General features: G+C 47.1%; 1 protein-coding gene and 1 long non-coding RNA gene across 2 annotated transcripts in view; one reads left to right on the top strand and one right to left on the bottom strand.

The window, feature by feature from the left end:
* Positions 1-3,006: 3,006 nt before the first annotated feature.
* The window catches only part of LOC147110762 (uncharacterized protein C16orf52 homolog B), a 46,928-nt gene continuing 24,106 nt past the window's right edge, over positions 3,007-25,828 (bottom strand). Inside the window, exon 3 of the mRNA XM_085999957.1 lies at positions 3,007-7,740. Coding sequence (XP_085856083.1) covers positions 7,556-7,740 — 185 coding nt within the window. The 3' untranslated portion in view covers positions 3,007-7,555. The remainder of the gene's footprint in view (positions 7,741-25,828) is intronic.
* Positions 15,330-19,094, top strand: LOC147110763 (uncharacterized). Its single transcript, XR_015080105.1, has 2 exons — positions 15,330-15,452; positions 18,658-19,094. It is a non-coding gene; the product is annotated as an uncharacterized LOC147110763 (long non-coding RNA).

Below are 25,828 nucleotides of genomic sequence, written 5' to 3'. Positions count from 1 at the left end.
CTCCCCCCTTCCCACTGTCCAGGGCCCCAAACACCCCTTCCAGGTAAAACAGCGATTTATTTGTACTTCTTGCAATCTAGTATACTGTATTCGCTGCTCACGATGTGGTCTCCTCTGCATTGGGGAGACCAAACGCAGATTGGGTGACCGCTTTGCGAACACCTCTGTTCAGTCCGATCGCCTGTTATTTCAATTCACCGTTCCATTCCCACTCAAACCTCACCGTCTGCGGCCTCTTACACTGTTCCAACGGAAGCTCACTGTAAACTCGAGGAACAGCACCACATCTTCCAATTAGGCACTTTACAGCCTTCCGGACTCAAAATTGAGTTCAACAACTTCAGATCATAACCTTGGCCCCTATTATATTTTTTATCCACACTTTTGGTTTGTGACTTTTCCTTTTTTTTCCTCTCTCCCACATGGCAGCTGTCTTTCACTCTGCCAGCGCATTTCATACTTCATTTAGAGCCATTGTCTGTTTCTTTACCTGTCCGATTACTACCTCGTCTCACCTTGAATATCTCTTGATGTCTCTTCTTTCATCCCCTCCCCCATTTCCCAGCCCCCAAACTGCCTTTTGTTTAATTTCCTGCCTTTTCTCTCAGTTCTGTAGAAGGGTTTCGACCCGAAACATTGACTCTATTTCTCTCCATGGATGTTGCCTGGCCTGCTGAGTTTTTCCAGTGTTTTCTGTTGTTATTCCTCACCCTCAGACTCTGGATTACTGCTCGTCCCCTGCCCCACTGTTGGAGGCTGCGCTTCAATCACTGCAGCCCAGAAGCACAGTACCAGGGGCCACTGCCCTCAATTCCAAGGAGAACACCTTATAATCTAATGCGCCAGAACAATTCAAAATCTTCAAGAAAAATAGATGTTAACAGGTCAACCTGCACATAAAAGACTTGCATTTATATAGCGCCTTTCACAACCTCAGGGCGTCCCAAAGCGCTTTACAGCCAATTAAGTACTTTTGAAGTGTAGTCACTGTGGTAATGTGGGAAACACGGCAAGCAATGTGCGCACAGCAAGATCCCACAAACAGCAATGAGATAATGGTCAGATAATCTGTTTTAGTGACCCTCCCTCCAGTGGAAGCAGTTTCTTCTTATTCTCAAAACCCCTTGTACAAGATTTTCTATTAAAGTGGCTGAATTCCATCATGTAGCCAGCCCACTCAGATCATTTAATTTTTGGGGGGGGGGGGGCGAGGGGAAGAGGGGGCGGTTAAGGGTGGAAAAGGACACCATAGCAAACATCTTGGAGCATTTCTTGTTACCGGTTTTCAGAGGTACCAGCATCACTGATGTTCTGGGGCAAGGCAGGTATTGTTTGGACTGGTGTCGGCTTGCCTCTGTGGGTAGCACTCTTGCCTCCAAGTCAGAAGGTTGTGGGTTCAATCCCCATTCCAGGACTTGAGCACATAATCCAGGTCGACACTCCAGTGCAGTATTGAGGGAGTGCTGCATTGTTGGGCGTCCCCAGGATGAGATGTTAAACCATGTGTGCCTGTTCAGGTGGATGTTTAAAAAAAAATACCATGGCATTGGCCTGGAATTTGCGGCTAGCAGCGAAGCGAAGGCATTTGCCGCTAGCCCCGAAGAGATCTTGCGATCTCTGTGGCGAGAATTTCGGGTTTTTCCGATGCATAATTGAACTCAATGGAAGTTAATGGGGATTCCCATCGAAGAGCTGCTGTGATGTCAACAAGCTGTCTAAGCAGCCAATCAAAATGCAGAATTCCCAGACAGCGAACCAGGAAGTGGGTAAGCCCCTAAAATTCTAACTTTGTAAAAATGTTAGAAAGAGCTAAACAAAGATTGGGGCTCTCATATTGGGGAAAAGGTAAAACTGAAATAAAGATGAATAAACATTAAATAAAATGTAATTTTTTCTAAGTTTCTTAAATGTTAATGTTTATTAAAATGAATACATTTGACACCGCACAAAATTTAAATTAGTTTTTCAGGGCCATAACCTTTGTTTATCAGTCTATACACTGTTAAAACCCCAGTCACAGTTAATCCCTTTGGGTCTAACTTAAATGGGAAATTTAACAGCATAATTATCGTGGAAGAGCCAAAGTTTGTGTCAGTTTCCATGATTTGACACATTACACTGATTGCCGGCTTGCGGGGGAGGGGGGGTGGCACAGCGCAGCCTGTGGAAGAGCGGTCAATGACAGACCGCAACTTGAGGATTTCTGCATTAGGCTGCACATGCGCTAAATCCTGAAGTTGCGGTCAGTTTTAAAGGCGAAATAACGGCAAACTCTGCCAGTTCGCTGTTATCAGGACCGCAAATTCATGGCCAAGATTTGAAGATGAGCAGAGAGTTCTCTTAAAGTCCTGACCAATATTCATCCTGCAATGAACACCACCAGAGAGAGAGCTGGGCACAAAATGGCTGCTGTGTTTTGCCTACACAGTCACTGCACTTCAAAGTAATTCACTGTCTGAAGTGCTTTGTAAAGTGTCTAAGAGTCTTTCTGTCAAACTAATTCAGCATTGTGCCAGGGTTTCTAGGTCAAGCCAATAAGGAAATCCAATTACAAACCCACTACAATGAGCACATAATCCAGGCTGACACTCCAGTGCAGTACTGAGGGAGTGCTGCACTGCTGGAGGTGTCGTCTTTGGGAAGAAACATTAAACCGAGGCCCCGTCTGCCCTCTCAAGTGGATGTAAAAGATCCCACGGCTACTATTTGAAGAGCAGGGGATTTCTCTGTGGCATCCTGGCCAACATTTATCACTCAACCAACACCGTAAAAAAAATGTGCTGGTCATTTATTTCCTTGTTGTGTGCGGGACCTTGCTGTGTGCAAATTCTTTTATTTATATCCTAGCAGGGAAGGAAAATACCTAAGGTTCAACAGAAGTAATTTCTACAGGTGAGAGTTGCTGAGATTTTATTCATTTGGGTAGGTGACCTCTCTGGTGCATGTTTTAAGTGAACAGAAATTTGTATCAATTTTATTTTCCATAGCATTAAAACAAAACACCTGTTCCTTTAGTAGACAATCATTTTATTTTGATAAACTTGCTCAATAACAAAAATACAAGTGAAGGAAAATTATGTTCTCTTTGTACAGACGTATTAACAATGCCTCCTCTGAAATTATTGATTTTAAAAACTGCCGTAACCAATTATAAAACACACTGATAATATAACTTAGGATATTGTACAGGCTGTTTGCACATATCCCAAAAAATCCCTTATGTGACTCTATACAATAAGAAACAACTAGATCTCATTCTGGATTTCTTGGACTAGCCACTAAACCACTTGCACGCGGTCAGGCTTTTGTGTTATCCTTCATTGTTGCGTCCTTCAGACAGGGTTTGAAGTGGACTGGAAGCGAGGGGAGAAATGAATGTAAACAATCATACACAAACCAGGATATAATACAACTCAATCATTAAGTGAAATGTCAGCGAACAAAATGCTGTAATTTCAGTGTTTCCCACCAGTCTGAAACTGGCTCCAAGTCACATTAACTTTACAAAATGATGGAAAAGTTTTTTTCCCTGTATTTTTAGTGAGCTGTCCCAGAAAACACATCAGCTCAGAATAAAGTAACAGATACGAGTGGCCAAGTAACTGTACTGTACAGGATAGTGTGATGCACAAAGGGTTAGAGAGAGTACATGAATTTTATAAAACAAAATTCAGCCCAGAAAAAAATACCTAATTCTCATTTATTTTTATAATAACATAATGATGTTCTGACAATTATATTAATAACCTTCATTTGTTCAGAAAGCTCCTAATTACTCAGGTCTTTTGCACAGAGGGAAAATGGAGCCATTAAAGTGGCAATTTAAAAATAAATGCTTGCACTTACGATGCTCTCTGGTGCTGCTCAGCCAGTGTGTGCAGCGAGCTGCAGGATACACATGATGCAATGGGGGACTTTAAAGCCCCAGAGGGACCGATCTGAAGCAAAAGAAAAGGTGGAGTGGGACTGTCCATTCGCCGACTGCATTGGATCTGGATAACTCGATTATTTAGTCTTTTGTCGATGGCTCTTTTAAGTGTTTCAAAATGACTGCTCAGGTTAGGGAAATGAAAGCGAGTGCACCCACTCACAAAGCATCTGTACAGGCACTGCTGCGAGAAGGTCTTTGGGGAAAAAAAATAAGACTTGTGACTCTGTATTCTGATAATCAAATACTTTAAAGCTTGTGAATGAGTTTTATAGTTTTCCTAAAATGTTTTGCTGCTGAAGGATACCCAGCTGGTCCAAGCAGCCTTAATACTGGGTGAAGTTAGGCGATACTAATACTGGGTGAAGTTAGGCGATACTAATACTGGGTGAAGTTAGGCGATACTAATACTGGGTGAAGTTAGGCGATACTATGTAAAACTTAGAATGCAGATTTGCAATAAAGCCTTCAGATCTGATATTTGTTTTCAAAATGTGATACTTGATGAGCAAAGTGCCCAATACCTTCAACAATTCTGTCATGTGATTTATTCCGAGGACTGCTTCCGTTATCTAGATATAATTTAGCACAAACTTACCACTAAAAGTTCAGTCAGTCAAATCACATCTACTGAGTCCACCCACAGCCTCAAGTTCCAGTCTGAGCCGGTCCTTGGGGTTTTATTTTATTTTATGTACTTGTATCTCCTGCACTACTGCAATAAAAGCGTGCAATCTGAATTGGATGACAGGGAGTGAGAAGTGCACACAGCTCACACACTAACACAACACCATGTTAATGCACTGGCCGGAGCTGGCCTTTCCACTTTGGGAGAACAGTAAAATCAAACAGGTAAAAAGGTATAGAGAACACACAGAGGAAAGAGTGCACACAAGCAGGGAGGAGAGAGAGAGAGAGAGAGGGAGTGCAAGAGAGAGAAAGCAAAAGGAGTGAGCGAAAACGAGAGGGGCACAGAGATAGGCATAGGGCAGTAAGAGAGACAGTGGGAGGGAGGTGAAGAGGAACAGATAGACAGGCAGACGAGGGAGACAGCCAAAGAAACAAGGAAAGACAATTACTTTATTCTACGACCAGAATATTGCAGCCACCAGTGGTCCCGTGACCTTGTGATAGTTAGAACCGTGCATGTTGAAATATACATTGTGTTCATGAAAAAATGAAAGTGTTGTGTGTCATGTTGGTCACAGATTATAAAATTCAGGTTAACAAACTTTTGTTACAGCCCAATAAACATACATCGGCTCAGCCATCATTTCTCTAAAAGCATGTTTCGTTATTTAGAATAATTTTCTAGCTGTTTAGTTTAGAATAAAGGATGTATAAATTCAGGAATTCTAGATTTACCCAATTTAAAATCCAGTTGTAATTCTGATTACTTAGTGCTTTCTCATAATGCTGGTATTTGTCAGCAGATCGTTAAGACTTTTCCATCCAGCTTCCTACAGTACAGCACTGTTGGCTTTCACTTGCTTCTCTCCGCTTGTACTTCGCAACAGGTTCTGAGATAGCAGCAGCGTGAATGCCAGATTGCTTTTAAATACTCACAACCATTTCTTAATGCACTTATTTCTCCTACATCATCTCCTCCGAAATGCAGAGCACACAGATCCCCTGGAAACACCAGCTTTAGTTTCCAGCAGCAATATTTCTGGTGACTTAATCTTAGTTCTATCCAACTTCCTTCTTTCTTTCAATGAACGCAGACACCTCAAGCTAATGCGTGAGCCGACACATGACCACCAGCATTCTGTGACCCACCTGTGAGGGCACAAGCACGGTCAAAGAGATATGCCCAGGGACAGACCAGCCTGGGTCCAAATGACCTCTTCTGGTGGGGAAAGACACACAGTACACCTGCACGGTACCTGTATCTAAACACCATTTTAAGAGCGAATAGGAGCCAGAAATACCCCTGCAGCAGTCTCGGACCTGCGAGTACTGTGCCTCAGTGCAGAGCAAGCTTCCTAGCAAGGGGGAGGAGTATTCATGATACATAACTCGACCGAGCTTTACTACTCACATGTTAAATACTGGGTCAGACGAGAAGTGCCCTCGGGAACATTGTGGTAAGCGGTGTGGAACTGCAGCACTCCCTCAAGAGCTGGCTGCACACGTTTCTCCGCCGTTCTCGTCAATCAGAGAGCTCAATCCCACAGCAGAGAGGTAACTCAGCATCACACCGAACAACTCCACACCGAACCCAAAGCATCACCACGCGACTAGTCTAAAAGGGAAGCTCAGTTTAATGCCTCTATCCTGACTTGTGGAAACGGACTGGCTGCCCCGATCAGAGATAGTGGCGTCTTTTAATATTACACAACCCGACTGCCCAGGACAAGCAAGCACAAGGAAGGCGACTGGAGCTGCCGACTAGGTTACAGCTCCACACAGGTACATGAACAACAGGTGAAGTTACGTTAGTATAAATGAGGACGACAACTCTGGACAACCACAGCCAGCACATTAGCCAAGATATTGCAAAAATAGTCAAGTTTAAGCGGTGGAGTGATTAAAAGGATATGTCACAATCTCATTTTCTCCTCATATACAAATAATTTAATAAAGATAACTTTTTTTTTCGTTCAGCTTAGTCAACTTTTAAAAAAAAACTGCACCCAGTAAGGTTTCAACATGTGGTAATAGTGTGAAAACGTGAAGTTGGGGTCAGTTGCTACAGAACAAAAAAAAAAGCACAAAGAATGAGGTAACTGAGGACTTTCAACTGTACTGGCCTCAAAGTGACAGCGACTCTAAATCAACTTCAACCTTCACATGATAGTGTTTTCCAGTAAAGCAACTGGAACTCTCCAGAGTTGCATATACATTATACTGCATCAGCCAACAGAAATAGAAAGGGGAGTTCCTTCTAAATATTACTTAAAAAAAATTAATATATTTGGCTTTAATATCCAGCAGGAATAAATTTCCATATTTGCTTTATACAGAATAGAAAGCAACTTTTGATCTATAAGCTTCATAACTTGATGACCCTGGTCAGACTGGCACTCCACTGGGCTCCAAGCCCTGGATCAAATCCATTTTGGTATCACTTTAGTTTAAGTAGTGTAACGTTCCCCCCCGCCCCCCACCCCCCTCCATTTTTGAATGGTTCACCACCTTTGAGATGTTGCAGCATGCTATTCTTACCAGTGAGGCCAGCCCCACCTGCATCTACCTGCTTACCTCCAGCGTAGCACTGAGTCTCTTTCTAAAGAGTGAGAGAGAAAGAGCTTGGATTCCAATGTCTGTTGCCAATATGAAACAGTGATAGCTATAGTGTTAATGGAGGAGGTGGGGGCCGGGGCGGGGGGGAACGGAAGGGGGGCTCTCGACACCTCTCCAGCGAAACAGTCTTCTCAGGTTGTTCGTTTCCCAGAACAGCCCCATCTTCATCCACAAAAAGCAGCAGTTTGTTCACAATGTTCCGAGTCTGCACGGCGGGTGGAGGAAAAACTCCTCTTTGTCTCCAAAGTGCATAGTGATAAGAACTAAACCATCCTCGTTCGTGGGAGTTGCTCGAGCAGTCCCCAGCTGCAGAATGCAACTCAACTTTGATCATCAGGTTTTCTTGTGTGCTGAAAAACCGGGCAGGCTTTTTTTGCTTCCTCAACCAGGTAGGCAGACTTTCCCTGCGAATAGGAGTCCCACGATTGTGAAGAAGATGGACAAGACAAATAGGACGTACGATGACCCAACCTGGGTGTTGTTGGGTAACTTGTACGGCTGCCCTCCAACTTCATTGATGTAAAATCCAATAGGAAATATTAGGGCTGCCATGCAAAACAGGATCACTGCCGAGAGAGAGAGAGAGAGCGAATATACATTAGTCGTACATTGAGGCAACACAATTCTTTAGCTTTCCACAAACATTCCAGTCCAATGCTTCAATTTTATTTGCTCGTAACATTAGTATGAAATAATTGTTCAAAGATGTTTCTTGGCAAAAAATTGTAATGCAACTGGGATACAACATAACCATGTACTGTACATGGAGCAATGTGATCATTTGCGTGCACTACACGAATATGGCTCGTCTAAACATTCCTTGAATCCAAGCTACTTTCCACAAAATTATGCTGTACATGCCCACATTTAATCGTCTTACACTTAATTGTGTGCAAAAAGAACCTGTTGAAAAAAATTCTGATTCGCTTATCATACTCAACGCTGCCTTTTCAAATTGATTTAACTGGGTCTGTGAGCATGTAAAATGAAGTCACACCACAGGTTAACGGTGATGTCTGCAAAAGTGCCCAAGATTTGTCTATACAACATGGTTAGAAATGAAGCTAACAAGATCTGAATGGAAAATATTTCCTCCCCTTTCTAATTAAGTTTGATTCATTAAAAAAGGAGAGATGCACAGGCATGACATTTTACATTGACAAGTCAACAAGGTAAATTGAACCAGCCTTTTCTGCTGTCAAGGCAACAACTCTTGCAGGGTTATTTGTGCGAATCATCCTATATTAAAGCTCACTACTGAGGCTGTAGATTCTTGTCTGCACAACAAACTTCACTCAACCCAATTCAAACTGATGCACTATGCATTTGAAGTCAGCTCTGATTATGTGTTTAAAGGCTGCAGACAGAACACAGATGCCACACAGATGTTGCTATGTTTATATGAGCCTCTTGCGCTAAAATGCATTTAATCTAATATTAAAATGGGAGAACTGAATCCAAGCTCACTACCAACGCTGCTGCTGCTCCCATTACTATAGAAACCTCTCTGCTTATACTACGGCTGGCATCTGAGCCGGCCAGCTCCTCTAAGACAGCTGCGTACATGCCACAGATGACAGAAAGGCTTCATTGGCCTATGTATGTTTATCAGCAGAGCCCCCCACCCATAGCCTGCCATGCCAGCCACTTATGCCGCCGGCACTTGTATCAAAGCCATGGGACAGGACCACCTTGCTCACTGGTACACACCACAGGTACACTCCTGCCTTGCCACTAACTCTGCAGCCGCTGTTAGCAGCAACGTCAACACTGCCCTATAAACACTCTGAATTCTTTGATCCTGCCTTCAGTATTTTCCAGGGAGTTTGCTGGCTTTACTGTGACGTGACATTGAACCAACTTACAGTTCTGGTACTGCAAATGGGAAAATTAAGATTTCGCAAACCTGGGGAGAACACACTTATTAGGAGGTAGACGATAGCCATGACAATTCAATTACTTTCAAAGCTAGCAATTTATGGTGTGATATATGTCAGTACACAGTTGTGCTCATCATAAAAAGAAAATCTGAAAAACGAAAGCCCAGGAAATACCAAAAATACACATCAAACCCGCCAGTGCCCCAAAGGATTAAAAGACAAACCAACAGTGCAGGTGAACAAAGGGTCTCCACAAACATCATCAACCTGGCTTTTCTCTTTCAGATGCTGATAGACAGGATGCTCTGCATTTGCTTAAATCCTGTTACATCTCTAACATTTTCCAGTCCTGATGAAAGGTCACCGACCTAAAACGTTAACTGTTTCTCTCTCTCCACAGATGCTGCCCGAATCTGCAGAGTGTTTCCAGCATTTTCTGTTTTTATTTTGGATTTTCAGCATATTTTGGTTTTACATAACCGCAGCATTTGGTGTTCTCGTTGCTGGCGCTGTATCTGCTCATTCCTGTTACCGATTCCCCCCCACTGAGGACAATGCAGGCAGGAGAATGCTTCGAGGCAACGCACCTTCATTTAGATCAACAAAGTCCAAGTTGGATCCAGAGACCACAACGGTAACCATAACGAGGTCAGGGCTGAGAGGGCCCGGATTCAGTCACTGAAAGGTATCATAAGGATGATGAATAGAAGGGGTCCCAGGATCTGAAAAAGTGTCTTGATAAAATTTAAATCGATCAAAGACACTGACTGGAGACAGCAATCTCCATGTAGGCCTGCACACTCTGTGGTAAGACAGCAAAACAACATTTCTGTCTAGACTTACTGACACTCCCCATGTCGCGACAGACTATACTGTGGCTTCCAGTGCATCTGGAGCTGGCACATGAAACCTGCTCAAATGCTCGAGTATCACATCTCAGGCCAGTTAGGTCTTGCGATCGTGGCATAAAGCTCCTTTTCATCTACCATGGCTACCAGCCAAATCCCTTATGCCACATCACCTGTTCTCTTGCAGAACTTGAATTTCAACTGCAAATGCTCGACTGCGAAAATAAATTGCACCGCTAAACAAAACCAATAGCGTCAGTGACAGACTTGCTGGCAAGACTGGATATTTCCCTGCAAAAAGGGAAAGTGCTATGCCAAGGAAACAGAAACATTATAAGTGTTCCTACCTCCTCCCGAAGCACCTTAACTGACTCCCCGCAAAGAGGCTCTGCGTCTCCTATCATGAGATAGCTAGGCCAGCATGGCATGCACCCCTTCCCCAAAGGTTTGGCGAAGGCAGCATTAGATCTGCTACACACCCACCCTGTGCTCTGCGTTTTGGAATAATGGTCCAGGTGTCCCACACTACCATATCCTGTCCTTTTCACTCAGTGTATATGTTGTAGTAAGCAGCACCCTGCATCAGTAGTGTATTACCAGACATGTAACACTTCTCTCCCTTTTTGTTATGTACACTTACACGATCCCTTGTCTTTTATAGAGAATATAAATTCACAAATAAAAAGTGGTCTATAATTTTTTTGCCCTCCATCAACCAAAAGGTGGCAGTGAATTTTATTTCTGGTGTAAAATATGTTTGAAACTGGGCCACATCAGCTGAATTCAAGGGTAAAGAGAAATAGAGGGAAGATCTCAGATAAGAACTCAGGAAATGAAGGGAATTACTAAAATGAAAAGCAGGAAACCAGAGAAGCAAACTGCATTTTCAATCACATTCATATGAAGCAAAGGATTTAGGTAACGAGTTGGGCAAGACCGACTGTTTACACGTCGAATATTAGGGCACCGTTTACTGGCTAAGAACAAGCTCTTTGCCCTTTTCATGAACACACATTTAGTGTGTCCAGGCTGCCAAGAGAAGACAGGATATGCTCTCACTGCAGTCAGGGAGTAGTTGAGACAGAGATGCACTTCCTCACAGCCTGTGGAAAATATCAGGGCATCAGAGAGAATTTCTACCAAAAATTCTCACAAATATGCCCTGAGTTCAGAAATCTGACTGACAACCAAAGACTCCCATTCCTACTGGGGGAGGAGAGAAGCTGTGTAACACTGGCGGCACACTATGTTGCAGCTTGCCATGAACAGAGGGACAACCAGTGGACTAGGACAAGAGTATATATAAACGAGGCGAGTGTATGTTTATAGACTCAGGGATATACCTGTTTATACACTGTATGAATGGAACCGCGTTTATGTGTTCAACCATAAATGTATTTTGATGCTTTGGCAACATAAGATGTACCTTATCATGCCAATAAAGCGATTTGTATTGTATTGTATTGTATTGTAGTGGGATTATTACCAATCCCAAAAGAATGACTAATGGACTGGGCAGTTTATAGAGGAGATACATAATGGAGGGGGTTATTAAGAAGATTCCCACAGTATAGATAAAGCAGTAGGAACAAGCATCGAATGAAAAGCAGGGGGAAAACCCAGCTTTTAAAGAATGGCAAGCCGCCCCTGGGAATTATAGGTTGGTACAGCTCGACTTCAGTAGTTGCAAAAATACCAGAGCATTTTTCAGGATCAACTATTGATAAAACATCCAGTTTTCTGAATAAGAATGGCAGCTCACGCCTCTGAAATTCACTGAAATTGAAGATATGATCAGATCCAATACATCTCTTGCCCTCCATTTTGTCTTTTTCTCCCCCCTCTTACTGGTTCACAAAACCACACAACAGTTACTGGCCAAGAGGTTAATATTGCAATCAACTCCCAGGTCCCTGTTGCTCTTCGTCTGCCCAAGTATGGCCTGGATATGGCTCACAGCCTGCCCGCGACTTGCCAGGAGAAGGATGGGTTTTATGGGCTTTGCTCAGTGCATCTCTCTCACACCGCCCCCCCCGCCCTCACCTAACCCAAAGGGGTGGCAGAGCAACCTGAACTATGGGCAAAGTCACAGGCATAAATCCATGTGCTGCCAGTCAGTGAAGCACTATTACTGGACTTCTAAAAAGCATTTCATAAGTTGCCTCACAAGGGATTGAGAGTGAAAAGGCCCACGGCATTAGGAGAGATTATAGTTAAGCCAACAGAAAACTGGCATCAGTGTTGGAAACAGAAGGCAATTATAACTGAACATTATTCAAGTCGGAGAAGGTTCCAAGAGACTCGACCTTGGATGTACAATTTTCATTTAGCAACCTAGCTGAATAAATTAAAAGCAGAGTTTGCTGTCGATGGCGCAGTGCAAAAGGAGACCTTTTGAAGAAATCTAAAGACACATCAGGTGGATCATTTATGGTGAAACAGCAGCTAATAAATGCAAGTAATGCACAATAGGAGGTTCACCAAGGAATTGAGAATTATTTTGTACTACAGCAATGGCTGGAGCAGCCTGCACCTCAACTGGCATGCAGATTGACGAGAACCAGCTTGCGATGGGCTGGATTTATCTGAGGAATGTTAAGGCCATTTTACCCGTAGCTAAAAAATTGCTCCGATCTTGTGAAAATGCCCTCCGTGTACCACACTCTCACTGTTGTACACTGTCGGTACCAGCCCCTATAACCCTGCTGGGCCCTAAGTGGAGCCTCAACCGCTCAATAACATACGAATAGAGGGGAATCAGTACCTACTTTGCAGAACAGGCAGCATTAACTCACTCCACAAACCCATATTACACGTATCCCATTGGCAAAACTCTTGCAATATAGAAGTGCCTTTGAATTATCCCACCGACAAGCACACCCGGCCTCCGCCCCCCGCAACACCCCATGCACGATTCCTCACCCTGTAGGGCCACCTTTCCGCACGATGGTTTGCCTTCACTCCTCGCTGCCATACCTCTGCTGAAATGTTGAAACAACCGACAGCTGCACAGTAGCACTGCGCTTAAAAGTTACCAGCTGGTACTAGGGTTGCGAAGGGGTGGAAAGTTTCTGGCAAATTTCCAGAAATTTTCCACGGGAAGTTTAGCTTGGTAATTTTGCCCAAAAAAGCACATGCTAGTATAATATTGTTTTTTTTTTGTATTTCTTTCATTTTTTTCCCCACAGGTCCTCTCTTAAAATTACTAACAGAGGTGGAATCTTAATTATTAAGGAATTTCTTAATCAATATATGTTTATCTTCTTACTTGGCTTGTTTTAATAATTACAAGTTTTGTGTGTGACTGTGAACAAATGTGTCCTGATTGGTTGGATGAATGGATGAGCGATTAGCGATTATTGGTGATGTAGCGTCGTGCGTGCACAGGTCATGCTTCCATCACATGGAGCATCAGGAAAAATTTACTCACCCTGTTGCAATCGTGCTGATCGATCACAGTTCGACACAGAGACGAATGCCCTTTATTTCTCTGCATAGAACAATGCCACGTTTATCGTCGGATGTGTAGAAGCATTTTACCCCAGGCATTAAAGATGGAAAGACTGTGTACATGTGCAAACACTGTACAAAGCCATATGTAAAGAATGCCACAAAGATGCAGCAGCATTTATCCAAATGCAACAACTTCACTCAAAGCTCACAGCAGTCAGCCCAGAGTTCCTCTGCTTCCATTCAAGATGATGATGGTTCACATTCAGCATCAGGCTCCTTATCATCAGCAACTCCTGGCCCACTTGGAAGGTTCTTTGATACAATGGATAACCATAGCCAGAAGAATGCAGATGAGTGCCTTGCTCAAGCTGTATATGCGACAGACTCACCCCTCATGCTCACCGCCAATGTGTACTGGAAGAGATTTTTCAACGTTATTCGCCCTGCATACTGTCCTCCCACCAGATATGCTTTGTCTACTTATTTGCTGGAGGCTGAGTATAACAGAGTCCAAGGAAAGCTCAAAGAAACAATAGAGATGGAAGATTGTGTTGCAGTTATCTCAGATGGGTGGTCAAATGTATGAGGGGAGGGCATCATAAACTAAATCATCTCCACTCCTCTCCCAGTGTTCTTCAAGAGCACAGACACAAAGAACAACAGACACACAGGCACATACATTGCTGATGAGCTGAAAGCGGTCATCAACGATCTTGGATCACAAAAGTTCTTTGCAGTAGTTACTTCTGGAGGGTAAGGAGTCGCTGCAAGAAATGGCAATATCCCAGTCTGGGGATATGGAAACCACCATCAAGAAAATACTGCTGGATGATGTGTTTTGGGAGAGAGTGGTTAGCAGCCTTAAACTACTCTCACCAGTAGCATCTGCAATTGCTCAGATTGAAGGAGACGACGCTGTCTTGTCAGATGTTCTCAGGCTTTTTGCTGATTTAAAAGAACAAATCAGCATTGCCCTACCCACATCCCTGCTGCTCAAAGCAGCAGAGAAGGCAATTGTTCAATTAATACAGACGTGTCAAGAATTTTGTGTCAAGCCGATTCATGCTGCAGCATACATGCTGGACCCAAACCATGTTGGGAGACCAATACTTTCTGGAGAACAGATCAACAGCGCTTACGGTGTGATTTCTACCCTCTCACGCCACCTCAATCTGGATGTGGGCAAAGTTCTGGGAAGTCTGGCAAAGTTCTCTACCAAGCAAGGTCTTTGGAATGGGGACGGGATATGGGAATCATGCAAGTATATCAGTGCACGTACCTGGTGGAAGGGACTTTGTGCATCTGAGGCCCTGTCACCCATTGCATCGGCGATACTCCAAATCCCACCTTCATCAGCGGCCTCTGAACGAAACTGGTCACTTTTTGGGAATACGCATACAAAGGTGCGCAACAGGCTGACTAACAAGAGAGTGGAGAAACTGGTGGCTATCAGGGCGAACCTACAACTTATTGAGCCAGATACAGAAGTGTCCACCACACAGCTAGACAGTGACACAGAGGAGGAAATGGACACGTCAGAGCCAGAGTAAGAGAATCAGGAGGAGCAATGATGAGTAGAAGACTCAGAAGACTCATGAGTAGAAGACTCAAAGGGACAAAATAAGGACAAATTACAGGCTAAATAAGCTGACGCTCTTTTTATTTTATTTTAGATGGGTCTTTTTTGTGGGGGTTCAATAAAGTTCAAAATTATAACCTAAATAAAGTTTTGAAAGCCTGTTTTTATTTGTATGGAACAGTATGTCTATTTTGATGACAAAGATAATATAAGGGTCAGAGACAAAAACCATCAGTGTGCAAAAAAACTCAAAATTCCCATAAATTCCCATGGAAAGTTTCCTCTTTTAAAAATTCCCGGAATTTTGCAACCCCAGCTGGTACCAGAGGGAGCAAGGCCAAAGCAAGAATCCGCCAGACAAACCAAGCACGGCAGTGCAAAGGGCGGACGTTGACCTTCTTTGCTGCCTCCGCCTGGCAGTATTAAAGGGGAGGCAGACTGTATGAAATAAGCAGCCGCGGCTGTGAGTGCTGCACCCGGATTGCACCTGCAGGAGACGGCTACAGACTTGACAGGAGGTTAGTTGAAATAGATTGTTCGGGATGGTATCTGGAGTGGGTTTTTAAAACCGGAACTGTTTTGAGGCGATGATTACCAAGGGAAATAGCATGTTCGAGACAGTCTTGCCACTTCTTTTCAAATTTAAGTTACGAAGAATCCTTAAACACCCATATTCATTAAAAAAAAATAACAGTGAAATGATTAGGAGCACTGGCACAGAGGATTTATCATTTCAGATAATGTAAAGACATTTTAATAAGAATTGGACCTCTAGGAAAACAGTTTGCCTGCTTTATATTAGAGTGTGGCAGCAGGGACTGGAATACCACTGATAGCACATTACCAAATGAAAAGGGACCCAAGATAATTGAACTAACCTCAACTGGTACCATCATTAACACCAGGATGCTTTAGTTACGTGGCGTGCGATTGAGGACAGGATGCTTGAAAGATTGATTTGTACTCCCAGATCCCTTTGCTCCTCTACCTCATTTAGATTCTTATTTTTCAAGTAATATGTGACCTCCTTATTTTTCTTACCAAACTGTAATACCTTATCTATGTTGAAATTCATTTGCCAATTATATGCCCATTGTGCAAGTTTATTAATCATAGAAAGTTACAGCACAGAAGGAGGCCATTCAGCCCATCTTGTCCGTGCCGGCCGACAAAGAGCGATCCAGCCTAATCCCACTTCCCAGCTCTTGGTCCGTAGCCTTGTAGGTTTTGGCACTTCAAGTGCATATCCAAGTACTTTTTAAATGCGATGAGGGTTTCTGTCTCTGCCACCCTTTCAGGCAGTGAGTTCCAGACCCCCACCACCTACTGGGTGAAAACATTTCTCCTCAACTCCCTTCAAATGCTTCTACCAATTACATTAAATCTATGACCCTTGGTTATCGACCCCTCTGCCAAGGGAAATAGGTCCTTCCTATCCACTCTATCTAGGCCCCTCATAATTTATACACCTCAGTTAGGTCTCCCCTCAGCCTCCTCTATTCCAAAGAAAGCAACCCCAGCCTAGCCAATCTTTCCTCATAGCTAAAATTCCCCAGCCCAGGCAACATCCTCATAAATCTCCTCTGCACCCTCTCTAGTGCAATCACATCCTTCTTGTAATGTGGTGACCGGAACTGCACACAGTATTCTAGCTGCGGCCTAACTAGTGTTTTATACAGTTCAAGCATAACCTCCTTACTCTTATATTCTATGCCTCGGCTAATAAAGGCAAGTATCCCGTATGCCTTCTTAACCACCTTATCTACCTGTCCTACTACCTTCAGGGATCTGTGGACATTCACTCCAAGGTCCCGCTGATCCTCTGCACTTCAGTGTCCTACCATTTATTGTGTATTCCCTTGCCTTGTTAGCCCTCCCCAAATGCATTACCTCACACTTCTCCGGATTGAATTCCATTTGCCACTCTTCTGCTCACCTGACCAGTCCATTGATATCTTCCTGCAGTCTACAGCTTTGTTCTTCATTCTCAACTACACGGCCAATTTTTGTATCATCTGCAAATTTCTTAATCATACTTCCTACATTCAAATCTAAATCATTGATATATACCACAAAAAGCAAAGGACCCAGTACTGAGCCCTGCGGAACCCCACTGGAAACAGCCTTCCAGTCACAAAAACACCCATCGACTATTACCCTTGGTTTCCTGCCTCTGAGCCAATTTCGGATCCAACTTGCCACTTTGCCTTGGATCCCTTTTACTTTCATGACTAGTCTGCCATGCAGGACCTTATCAAAAGCCTTGCTAAAGTCCATATAGACTTCTTCTTCTTAGGCAGTCCTCGGAACCGAGGATGACTTGCTTCCACATTAAAAATGAGTTCGCAGGTGACTGATAAGTCCAATGTGGGACCTACAGTCTCTGTCACAGGTGGGGCAGACGGTGGTTGAAGGGGTGGGTGGATTGCTTGGGTTGATGTGCGCTCCTTGCGCCACCTGCGCTTGGCTTCCGCTTGCTCCCGGCGAACAGACTCGAGGTGTTCAGCGCCTTTCCGGATGCTTCTCCTCCACTTTGTGCGGTCTTGGGCCAGGGATTCCCAGGTGTCGGTGGGGATGTTACACCTTTTCAAGGAGGCTTTGAGGGTGTCCTTGAAGTGTTTCCTCTGCCCACCTGGGGCTCTCTTGCCGTGCCAGAGCTCAGAGTAGAGCACTTGTTTTGGGAGTCTCGTATCGGGCATGCGGACAATGTGACCCGTCCATCGGAGCTGATTGAGCGTGGTCAAAGCTTCGATGCTGGGGATGTTGGCCTGAGCAAGAACACTGATGCTGGTGCGCCTATCCTGCCAATGTAGCCATATAGACTACATCAAACACACTACCCTCATCGACCCTCCTTGTTACCTCCTCAAAAAAGTTAGTCAGACACGACCTTCCCTTAACAAATCCATGCTGACTGTCCCTGATTAATCCGTGTCTTTCTAAATGAAGATTTATCGTGTCCCTCAGAACTTTTTCCAATAATTTTCCCACCCCCAAGGTTAGGCTGACTGACCTGTAATTACTCGGTCTATCCCTTTCTCCCTCTTTAAACTACGGTACCACATTAGCGGCCCTCCAGTCCTCCAGCACCACACCTGTAGCCAGAGAGGATTGGAAAATGATTGTCAGAGCCTCTACTATTTCCTCTCTTACTTCTCCTAACAGTCTGGGATACATTTCATCCAGGCCTGAGGACTTATCCACTTTCAAAGATGCCAAACCCCTTAATACTTCCTCTTTCACTGTGCTTATTTCATCTAATATTTCACACTCCTCCTCCCCGACTGCAATTTCTGCATCGTCCCTCTCTTTTGTGAAAACAGATGCAAAGTATTCATTAAGAACCATACCCATGTCTTCTGCCTCCACACACAGGTTACCTTGATGATTCCCTAATGGGCCCTACTCTTACTTTAGTTATCCTCTTGCTCTTAATGTATTTATAAAACATCTTTGTGTTTTCCTCGATTTTACTTGCCAATATTTTTTCATGCCCTCTCTTTGTTTTCCTAATTTCCTTTTTAATTTCACCCCTGCACTTTCTATACTTCTCTAGGTTTTCTGCAGTATTGAGCGCTCGGTATCTATCATAAGCTTCCCTTTTTTTCTTTATCCCTCCCTGTATACCCCTCGACATCCAGGGAGCTCTAGATTTGTTGGTCCAACCCTTTTTCTTTAAGGGAACATACTTGATCTGAACCCTCAATATCTCCTCCTTGCCAGAGGCCGGACCGGAAGCGGGAGAAGCAGGCCCGGGCCGTCAGACCATGGAGCCGGCGACGGTGAGGTGGAGGCCGCGGCGACCGGAGGATGTGTTCGGCGAGTCGGGCGGAGGCAGCGCAGCGCATTGGGACGCAGCAGCAGCCACGACGGCTCGCAGTCCAACTGGGAGGAGGAGAGCCGGGAATGGTGGCCAGAGGGTGAGCGGGAGAAGCAGGCCACCACACGTGGAGCCGAGCCGGCAACAGTGAGGAGGAGGCCGCGGTGACGAGGAGGACGGAGCGGCTGAGAGACACCGTGCTCCCACTGCCACTGGATGCCAAAGAATTTACTTTCTGAACACGGTGCTGTAAAAATAGCTGACGTGTCCCTACGGGGAGTAAGCATTCCATTGTACTTGTACTGGTTACATATGGCAAATAAAATTGAATTGAATTGAATGCCTCCCACTGCTCTGTCACCGATTTACCTTCAAGTTTCTGTCTCCAGTCCACTCTGGCTAAATCACATCTCAGCTTAGTAAAATTAGCTTTTTCCCCAATTGAGAACTTTTATTCCTGGTCTATCCTTGTCCTATTCCATATGTACCCTAAATCTAACTGAATTATGATCACTAACACCAATATGCTCTCCCACTGATACCCTTTCCATCTGCCCAGCTTCATTCCCTAAAACTAGGTCCAGAACCGCCCCTCTCTTGTTGGGCTTGCTACATACTGGCTAAAAAAGTTCTCCTGAATGCATTAAGAATTCTGCTCCCTCTCTACCTTTCACACTAATTTTATCCCAGTTAATATTAGGGAAATTGAAATCCCCTGCTATTACTGTCCTATTTTTGCACATCTCAGAAAATTGCTTACATATTTGCTCTTCTATCCCCCTCTGACTGTTTGAGGGTCTATAGTACACTCCCAGTAGTGTGATTGCACCTTTTTTGCTTTTTAGTTGGCCTCGCTGGATGATCCTTCTAAGATATCCTCCCTCCTCACAGCTGTAATTGTTTCTTTAATCAATATTGCGACCCCCTCCTTTTTTATCCCCCTCTCTATCTCTTCTGAAAACCCTGTAACCAGGAATGTTGAGCTGCCATTCCTGCCCTTCTTTCAGCCATTTCTCAGTAATAGCTATATCATACTCCCACGTGTCTATCTGCACCCTCAGCTCATCTGCTTTATTTCCTAGACTCCTTGCGTTGAAGTATATATCATTTAGCACTGCCAAACTCCCTTGTTGTCTATTTTCTAGCCTTTGTTTCCTCTTTCTTCCAAACTTGCTTACTAATTTTCTGCCTTCCATTTCCAGCTTCGCTTCTCTCCCTTCTGAATCGACTCTCAAGTTCCCATCCGCCTACCAAGCTAGTTTAAACCCTCCCCAACAGCACTAGCAAACCCCCCCACAAGGATATTGGTCCCAGTCCTGTTGAGGTACAACACGTCCGGCTTGTACAGGTCCCACCTCCCTCAGAAACGGTCCCCCCTTAGAATGTCCTGCAACCGCTCAGTAACACCCTTGACCCTGGCACTAGGGAGGCAACATACCATCCTGGAGTCATGTCTGCTCCCCTAACTATCGAATCCACTATGACTATTGCTCTTCCACTCTTCTTCCTCCCCCGCTGTGCAGCTGAGCCACCCATGGTGCCGTGAACTTGGCTCTGGCTGCACTCCCCAGAGAAACCATCGCCCCTACCAGTATTCAGAGCTGAAAACCGGTTAGCGAGCGAGATGTGCTCAGGGGATTCCTGCCCTACCTGCCTGGTTCTCCTCTTTTGTCTGGCGGTCACCCATTCCCTCTCGGCCTGCACACTCTTTAAGCTGCGGGGTGACCACCTCCTGAAACGTGCTATCCACGAAGTTCTCAGCCTTGAGGATGCACTGCAGTGACTCCAGCCGCCGCTCAAACTCCGAAACGTGGAGCTTGAGTTGCTGTAGCTGGCGACACTTCCTGCACACGTGGTCGTCCAGGCTACACAAAGCGTCCAGGACTTCCCACATAGCACATGATGTGCATTCCATGGGATTGAGTTGCCCTGCCATGCCTTTACTTTATAGACTATTAACTAGAAACACTTACCAGCTACTCAATCAGCCCCTTCCCTTGTGCCGACATCACTTTTTAATTCTGACGCCATTCTTTCAAATTCTGCCTTTGTTGAGTTGCTCCCGCTCAGGTCTGCTGCCTCCGCTCTCGGGCCTTCCTCTGTCGCGCCGTTTATTTGATCTGCCTCCGCTATTGCTCCCGCTCAGGTCCCTGCTGCCCTGTGATGTCACTCGTTGATTTTTCTGTTTGAAGGCTTTGTCTAGCGCCGCTGCTTTGTCTCCTCTCGCTGCTCCTGCGCTCTTTATAGCGTCGCTGAGCCCGTTCCTCTCGCGCTCTTTATAGCGTCGCTGAGCCCGTTCCTCTCGCGCTCGAGCGTCGCTGAGCCCGTTCCTCTCGCGCTCTTTAGAGAACTGCTGAGCCCGTTCCTCTCGCGCTCTTTACAGCGTCGCTGAGCCCGTTCCTCTCGCGCTCTTTACAGCGTCGCTGAGCCCGTTCCTCTCGCGCTCTTTACAGCGTTGCTGAGCCCGTTCCTCTCGCGCTCTTTATAGCGTCGCTGAGCCCGTTCCTCTCGCGCTCTTTATAGCGTCGCTGAGCCCGTTCCTCTCGCGCTCTTTACAGCGTCGCTGAGCCCGTTCCTCTCGCGCTCTTTATAGCGTCGCTGAGCCCGTTCCTCTCGCGCTCTTTATAGCGTCGCTGAGCCCGTTCCTCTCGCGCTCTTAATAGCGTCGCTGAGCCCGTTCCTCTCGCGCTCTTTATAGCGTCGCTGAGCCCGTTCCTCTCGCGCTCTTTATAGCGTCGCTGAGCCCGTTCCTCTCCCGCTCTTTATAGCGTCGCTGAGCCCGTTCCTCTCGCGCTCGAGCGTCGCTGAGCCCGTTCCTCTCGCGCTCTTTATAGCGTCGCTGAGCCCGTTCCTCTCGCGCTCTTTATAGCGTCGCTGAGCCCATTCCTCTCGCGCTCTTTATAGCGTCGCTGAGCCCGTTCCTCTCGCGCTCTTTATAGCATCGCTGAGCCCGTTCCTCTCGCGCTCGAGCGTCGCTGAGCCCATTCCTCTCGCGCGTCGCTGAGCCCGTTCCTCTCGCGCTCTTTATAGCGTCGCTGAGCCCGTTCCTCTCGCGCTCTTTATAGCGTCGCTGAGCCCGTTCCTCTCGCGCTCTTTATAGCGTCGCTGAGCCCGTTCCTCTCGCGCTCTTTATAGCGTCGCTGAGCCCGTTCCTCTCGCGCTCTTTATAGCGTCGCTGAGCCCGTTCCTCTCCCGCTCTTTGTAGCGTCGCTGAGCCCGTTCCTCTCGCGCTCTTTATAGCGTCGCTGAGCCCGTTCCTCTCGCGCTCTTTATAGCGTCGCTGAGCCCGTTCCTCTCGCGCTCTTTATAGCGTCGCTGAGCCCGTTCCTCTCGCGCTCTTTATAGCGTCGCTGAGCCCGTTCCTCTCGCGCTCTTTATAGCGTCGCTGAGCCCGTTCCTCTCCCGCTCTTTGTAGCGTCGCTGAGCCCGTTCCTCTCGCGCTCTTTGTAGCGTCGCTGAGCCCGTTCCTCTCGCGCTCTTTATAGCGTCGCTGAGCCCGTTCCTCTCGCGCTCTTTATAGCGTCGCTGAGCCCGTTCCTCTCGCGCTTTGTAGCGTCGCTGAGCCCGTTCCTCTCGCGCTCTTTATAGCGTCGCTGAGCCCGTTCCTCTCCCGCTCTTTATAGCGTCGCTGAGCCCGTTCCTCTCGCGCTCTTTAGAGCGTCGCTGAGCCCGTTCCTCTCGCGCTCTTTAGAGCGTCGCTGAGCCCGTTCCTCTCGCGCTCTTTATAGCGTCGCTGAGCCCGTTTCTCTCGCGCTCTTTAGAGCGTCGCTGAGCCCGTTCCTCTTGCGCTCTTTAGAGCGTCGCTGAGCCCGTTCCTCTCGCGCTCTTTATAGCGTCGCTGAGCCCGTTTCTCTCGCGCTCTTTAGAGCGTCGCTGAGCCCGTTCCTCTCCCGCTCTTTATAGCGTCGCTGAGCCCGTTCCTCTCGCGCTCTTTATAGCGTCGCTGAGCCCGTTCCTCTCGCGCTCTTTAGAGCGTCGCTGAGCCCGTTCCTCTCGCGCTCTTTATAGCGTCGCTGAGCCCGTTTCTCTCGCGCTCTTTATAGCGTCGCTGAGCCCGTTCCTCTCGTGCTCTTTAGAGCGTCGCTGAGCCCGTTCCTCTCGCGCTCTTTATAGCGTCGCTGAGCCCGTTCCTCTCGCGCTCTTTATAGCGTCGCTGAGCCCGTTCCTCTCGCGCTCTTTAGAGCGTCGCTGAGCCCGTTTCTCTCGCGCTCTTTAGAGCACTGCTGAGCCCCTTCCTCTCGCTGTCTTCTTGCAATTTGTTGCAGTCCTCCTCAGTGGTGGCCATCTCCCCAATTTGGAGTCGTCCACAAATGTAGACATTGGCCTAGAAATTGGGTATAACCCCGCTTGAGGCGTTAGAACTGGCGCTGCGCAAAGTTTATAGCCAGACGAAACTTATCGCTGTCTGGCGAGATATTGGGTTGCATCGCCCCCAAAGGAGATTGAGGCGCTAACTCAGACGTTGCACGGGGCTCCTAAGGCGCAAAAGTTCAGGCGCTACCCAATATCGTCGCGGACGGGCGCAGCGCAGGTGATCTCAATTACCGGAAACCACGAGACTTCCAGGCGCCGGCCAGCTCTTAAAGGGGTGGGTCAGTCAGCCTGAGCTGCTACACTCAACGCCCTGTAGGCCTCAGACTCGGCGCTCGCCCTTCTCTGGCGCAAGAAACTTGGTGAGGATGAAGGTGGTGAGACAGAGAGCAGAGCGCTTCAGCACTGAGGCTCTGGACCACTTGGTGTCTGCAGTTGAGCGCCGTCGAGATGTTCTGTATCCTGACAATGGCAAGAGGCCGAATCAAAAGGCTTACCGGCGATCTTGGAGGGAGGTTTCTCAGAGGGTCAACTCCAACAGCTTGGCAACCAGGACCCCTGTTCAGTGCAGGAAGAAATTCAACGACCTCACTCGGGTCGTTAGGGTGAGTGTTGGTTATGCAAACTTCTGATTCCCTCCATCTGCACCTAACTTCGAGGACCCTGTTGCCATGATGCCCCAATGGCCATCTGTCAGCAAGCACCCATGGCCCTTTCTGGGCACACACATGGACATTTCTCTCAAGGCCACATGTAAGGGCTCTTGCACCATGGGGGGCATGAGATGATCTCTCAAGGCATCATGTAAGGGCTCTTGCACCATGGGGGGCATGAGATGATCTCTCAAGGCATCATGTTACAGAACTTCCCTTTCTTTCCCCTGCAGTCCAAGCTGGCGACGATGCGAAAGGAGCAGCGTCGAACCGGTGGCGGACCTCCACAAGTGGTCACTCTCACGGATCTCGAGGAGAGAGTGCACCAGATTCTTGGAGGACGTCTGTCTGGTCCTGTTACCACTGCAGCTGCCGACCCCATTCTCGACAGCAAGGGTAAGGCTCTCACCTTTTGCAACTGTCTCCTTCCACTTGGTCCCCCCGCCCGCATGCTTCCTCAGTGTGCCGCAATCTGCCATGCCTTTCCGCCAACCTGTCCTTTTGCTAAAGCCACTCTTCCACCTCCCTGCTTTCAGATGATGCATCACCAACTGGGGCTCCACGCCCTGAAGCTGCCAGTGCCTCCGGAGGTGAGGATCAGGAGGAAGCCGGACCATCTGCTCCAATCTCAGAGGAGCATACACATGTACAGACTGGGGATAGTAGTTCCCTGGGGGGGAGGGGGGGGGGGGGCTCTGATGATCAGGCAGTTGCCGGACCAAGCGGCATGCAGCAACGCAAGGGGGGTAGGCAAGTTCGGCCACCGTCTCCCCGGAGGGCAAGGCAGGTAGTGATGACTGCTGCACAGAGTGCAGAGGAGGTGCGTCGCCTGGCTGAAATGAGCACCCAGGCCCGGCTCAGGCACACTGAGCTGATGGCTGCAGTGGGGAGGATGCCTCAGTCAACAGATACATTGGCAAAGAGTGTGTTGGACTTCAGGGCAACAATGGAGATGACTCTCCAGGGCTTCGGGGCAACAATGGACAGGACTCTCCAGGGCTTTGGACCAACAATGGAGAGGACTGTCCAGGGCTTCGAGGCCGCTATGGAAAGGACTGTTCAGGGCTTCGAGGCCGCTATGGAAAGGACTGTTCAGGGCTTCGGACAATCCCTGGAAAGGTCTGTCCAGGGCTTGTCCGAAGCAGTGGAGCGGTCAGCTTTGTCCGAAGCAATGGAAAGAACTGTCCAGGGCTTCTCCGAAGCACTGGCACCCGGCTCACAGGTCCTCACTGCTGCCACACAGTCACTTGCCGGCCTCGTCCACACCCAGATTGTGGCAACGCGAACTCTCGCTGCAGCCACCCTATCTGCATCAGCTAGGATCACCCCGGGCCCTTCCAGTCCCATACAAGGCCAGGAATCAGTGGAGCATGCGATTGTGGTGGATGAGCCGAGCCGGTCCCCTCAGAGAGCCAGTGTGTCGTCCGACAATGGTGCAGGTGTCCTCTCTCGGCAGGTGACCATTCCACATGCCAGCGCTGGCACGTCTGCAGTGCACACTGCTTTCAGCCATGCTCAGATCAAGCATCCTGCGTCCGCACCCTCCAAGCCCAGAGGTCGGCCAGGCCGTCGCTCAGGGGCTTCTGCGCTTCCAGACAGTCAGCAGGCGTCCCCCAGCCTTCACCCCGCCACTGGGGTTCAATTACGTAGGAGCAGCAGGGAGGGAAGGGGCCGAGCGCGAAAGAGAAGTCGTTCTCCATCAAGGGGCCAGCAGTAGAGGGAGGTCCCGAGATGTTTCTTTGGCCAAAATCAAGGAGACCCTCACCTGTTGGAATTGTTGGAAATAGTTTGTTCAGTTTGGCGGCTTTGCCGAAGAGTTTACTGTTATTTTGTTTGTTATGGTTTCTGTTGACATGACGTTGTTTTGCTGTAATGAAACACTTTTGTGACAATAAAGAGAAGTTTAAATGTGCTATGGTGTACGTGAATAATTAGTGATGCTGGCCTTCAGATGCTTTCAAACATCCAAAGTGCGCAGCAGTTAAGACACTCATCATTCCGCCAGAGGGGCCTCGAGACGACTCATGAGCCAGTGACGGATGGCCCTTCCACTTTCAGGAGCCCTTCCATCTTCCTCCTCCTGCTCCTCCTCCTCCTCGTCCGCATGCTG

Source organism: Somniosus microcephalus, chromosome 11 (assembly GCF_052327205.1).
Source record: "Somniosus microcephalus isolate GS21.2 chromosome 11, FLI_Smic_1.0, whole genome shotgun sequence".
Lineage (NCBI taxonomy): Eukaryota > Metazoa > Chordata > Chondrichthyes > Squaliformes > Somniosidae > Somniosus > Somniosus microcephalus.
This window is presented reverse-complemented; position numbering and strand designations above follow the sequence as displayed.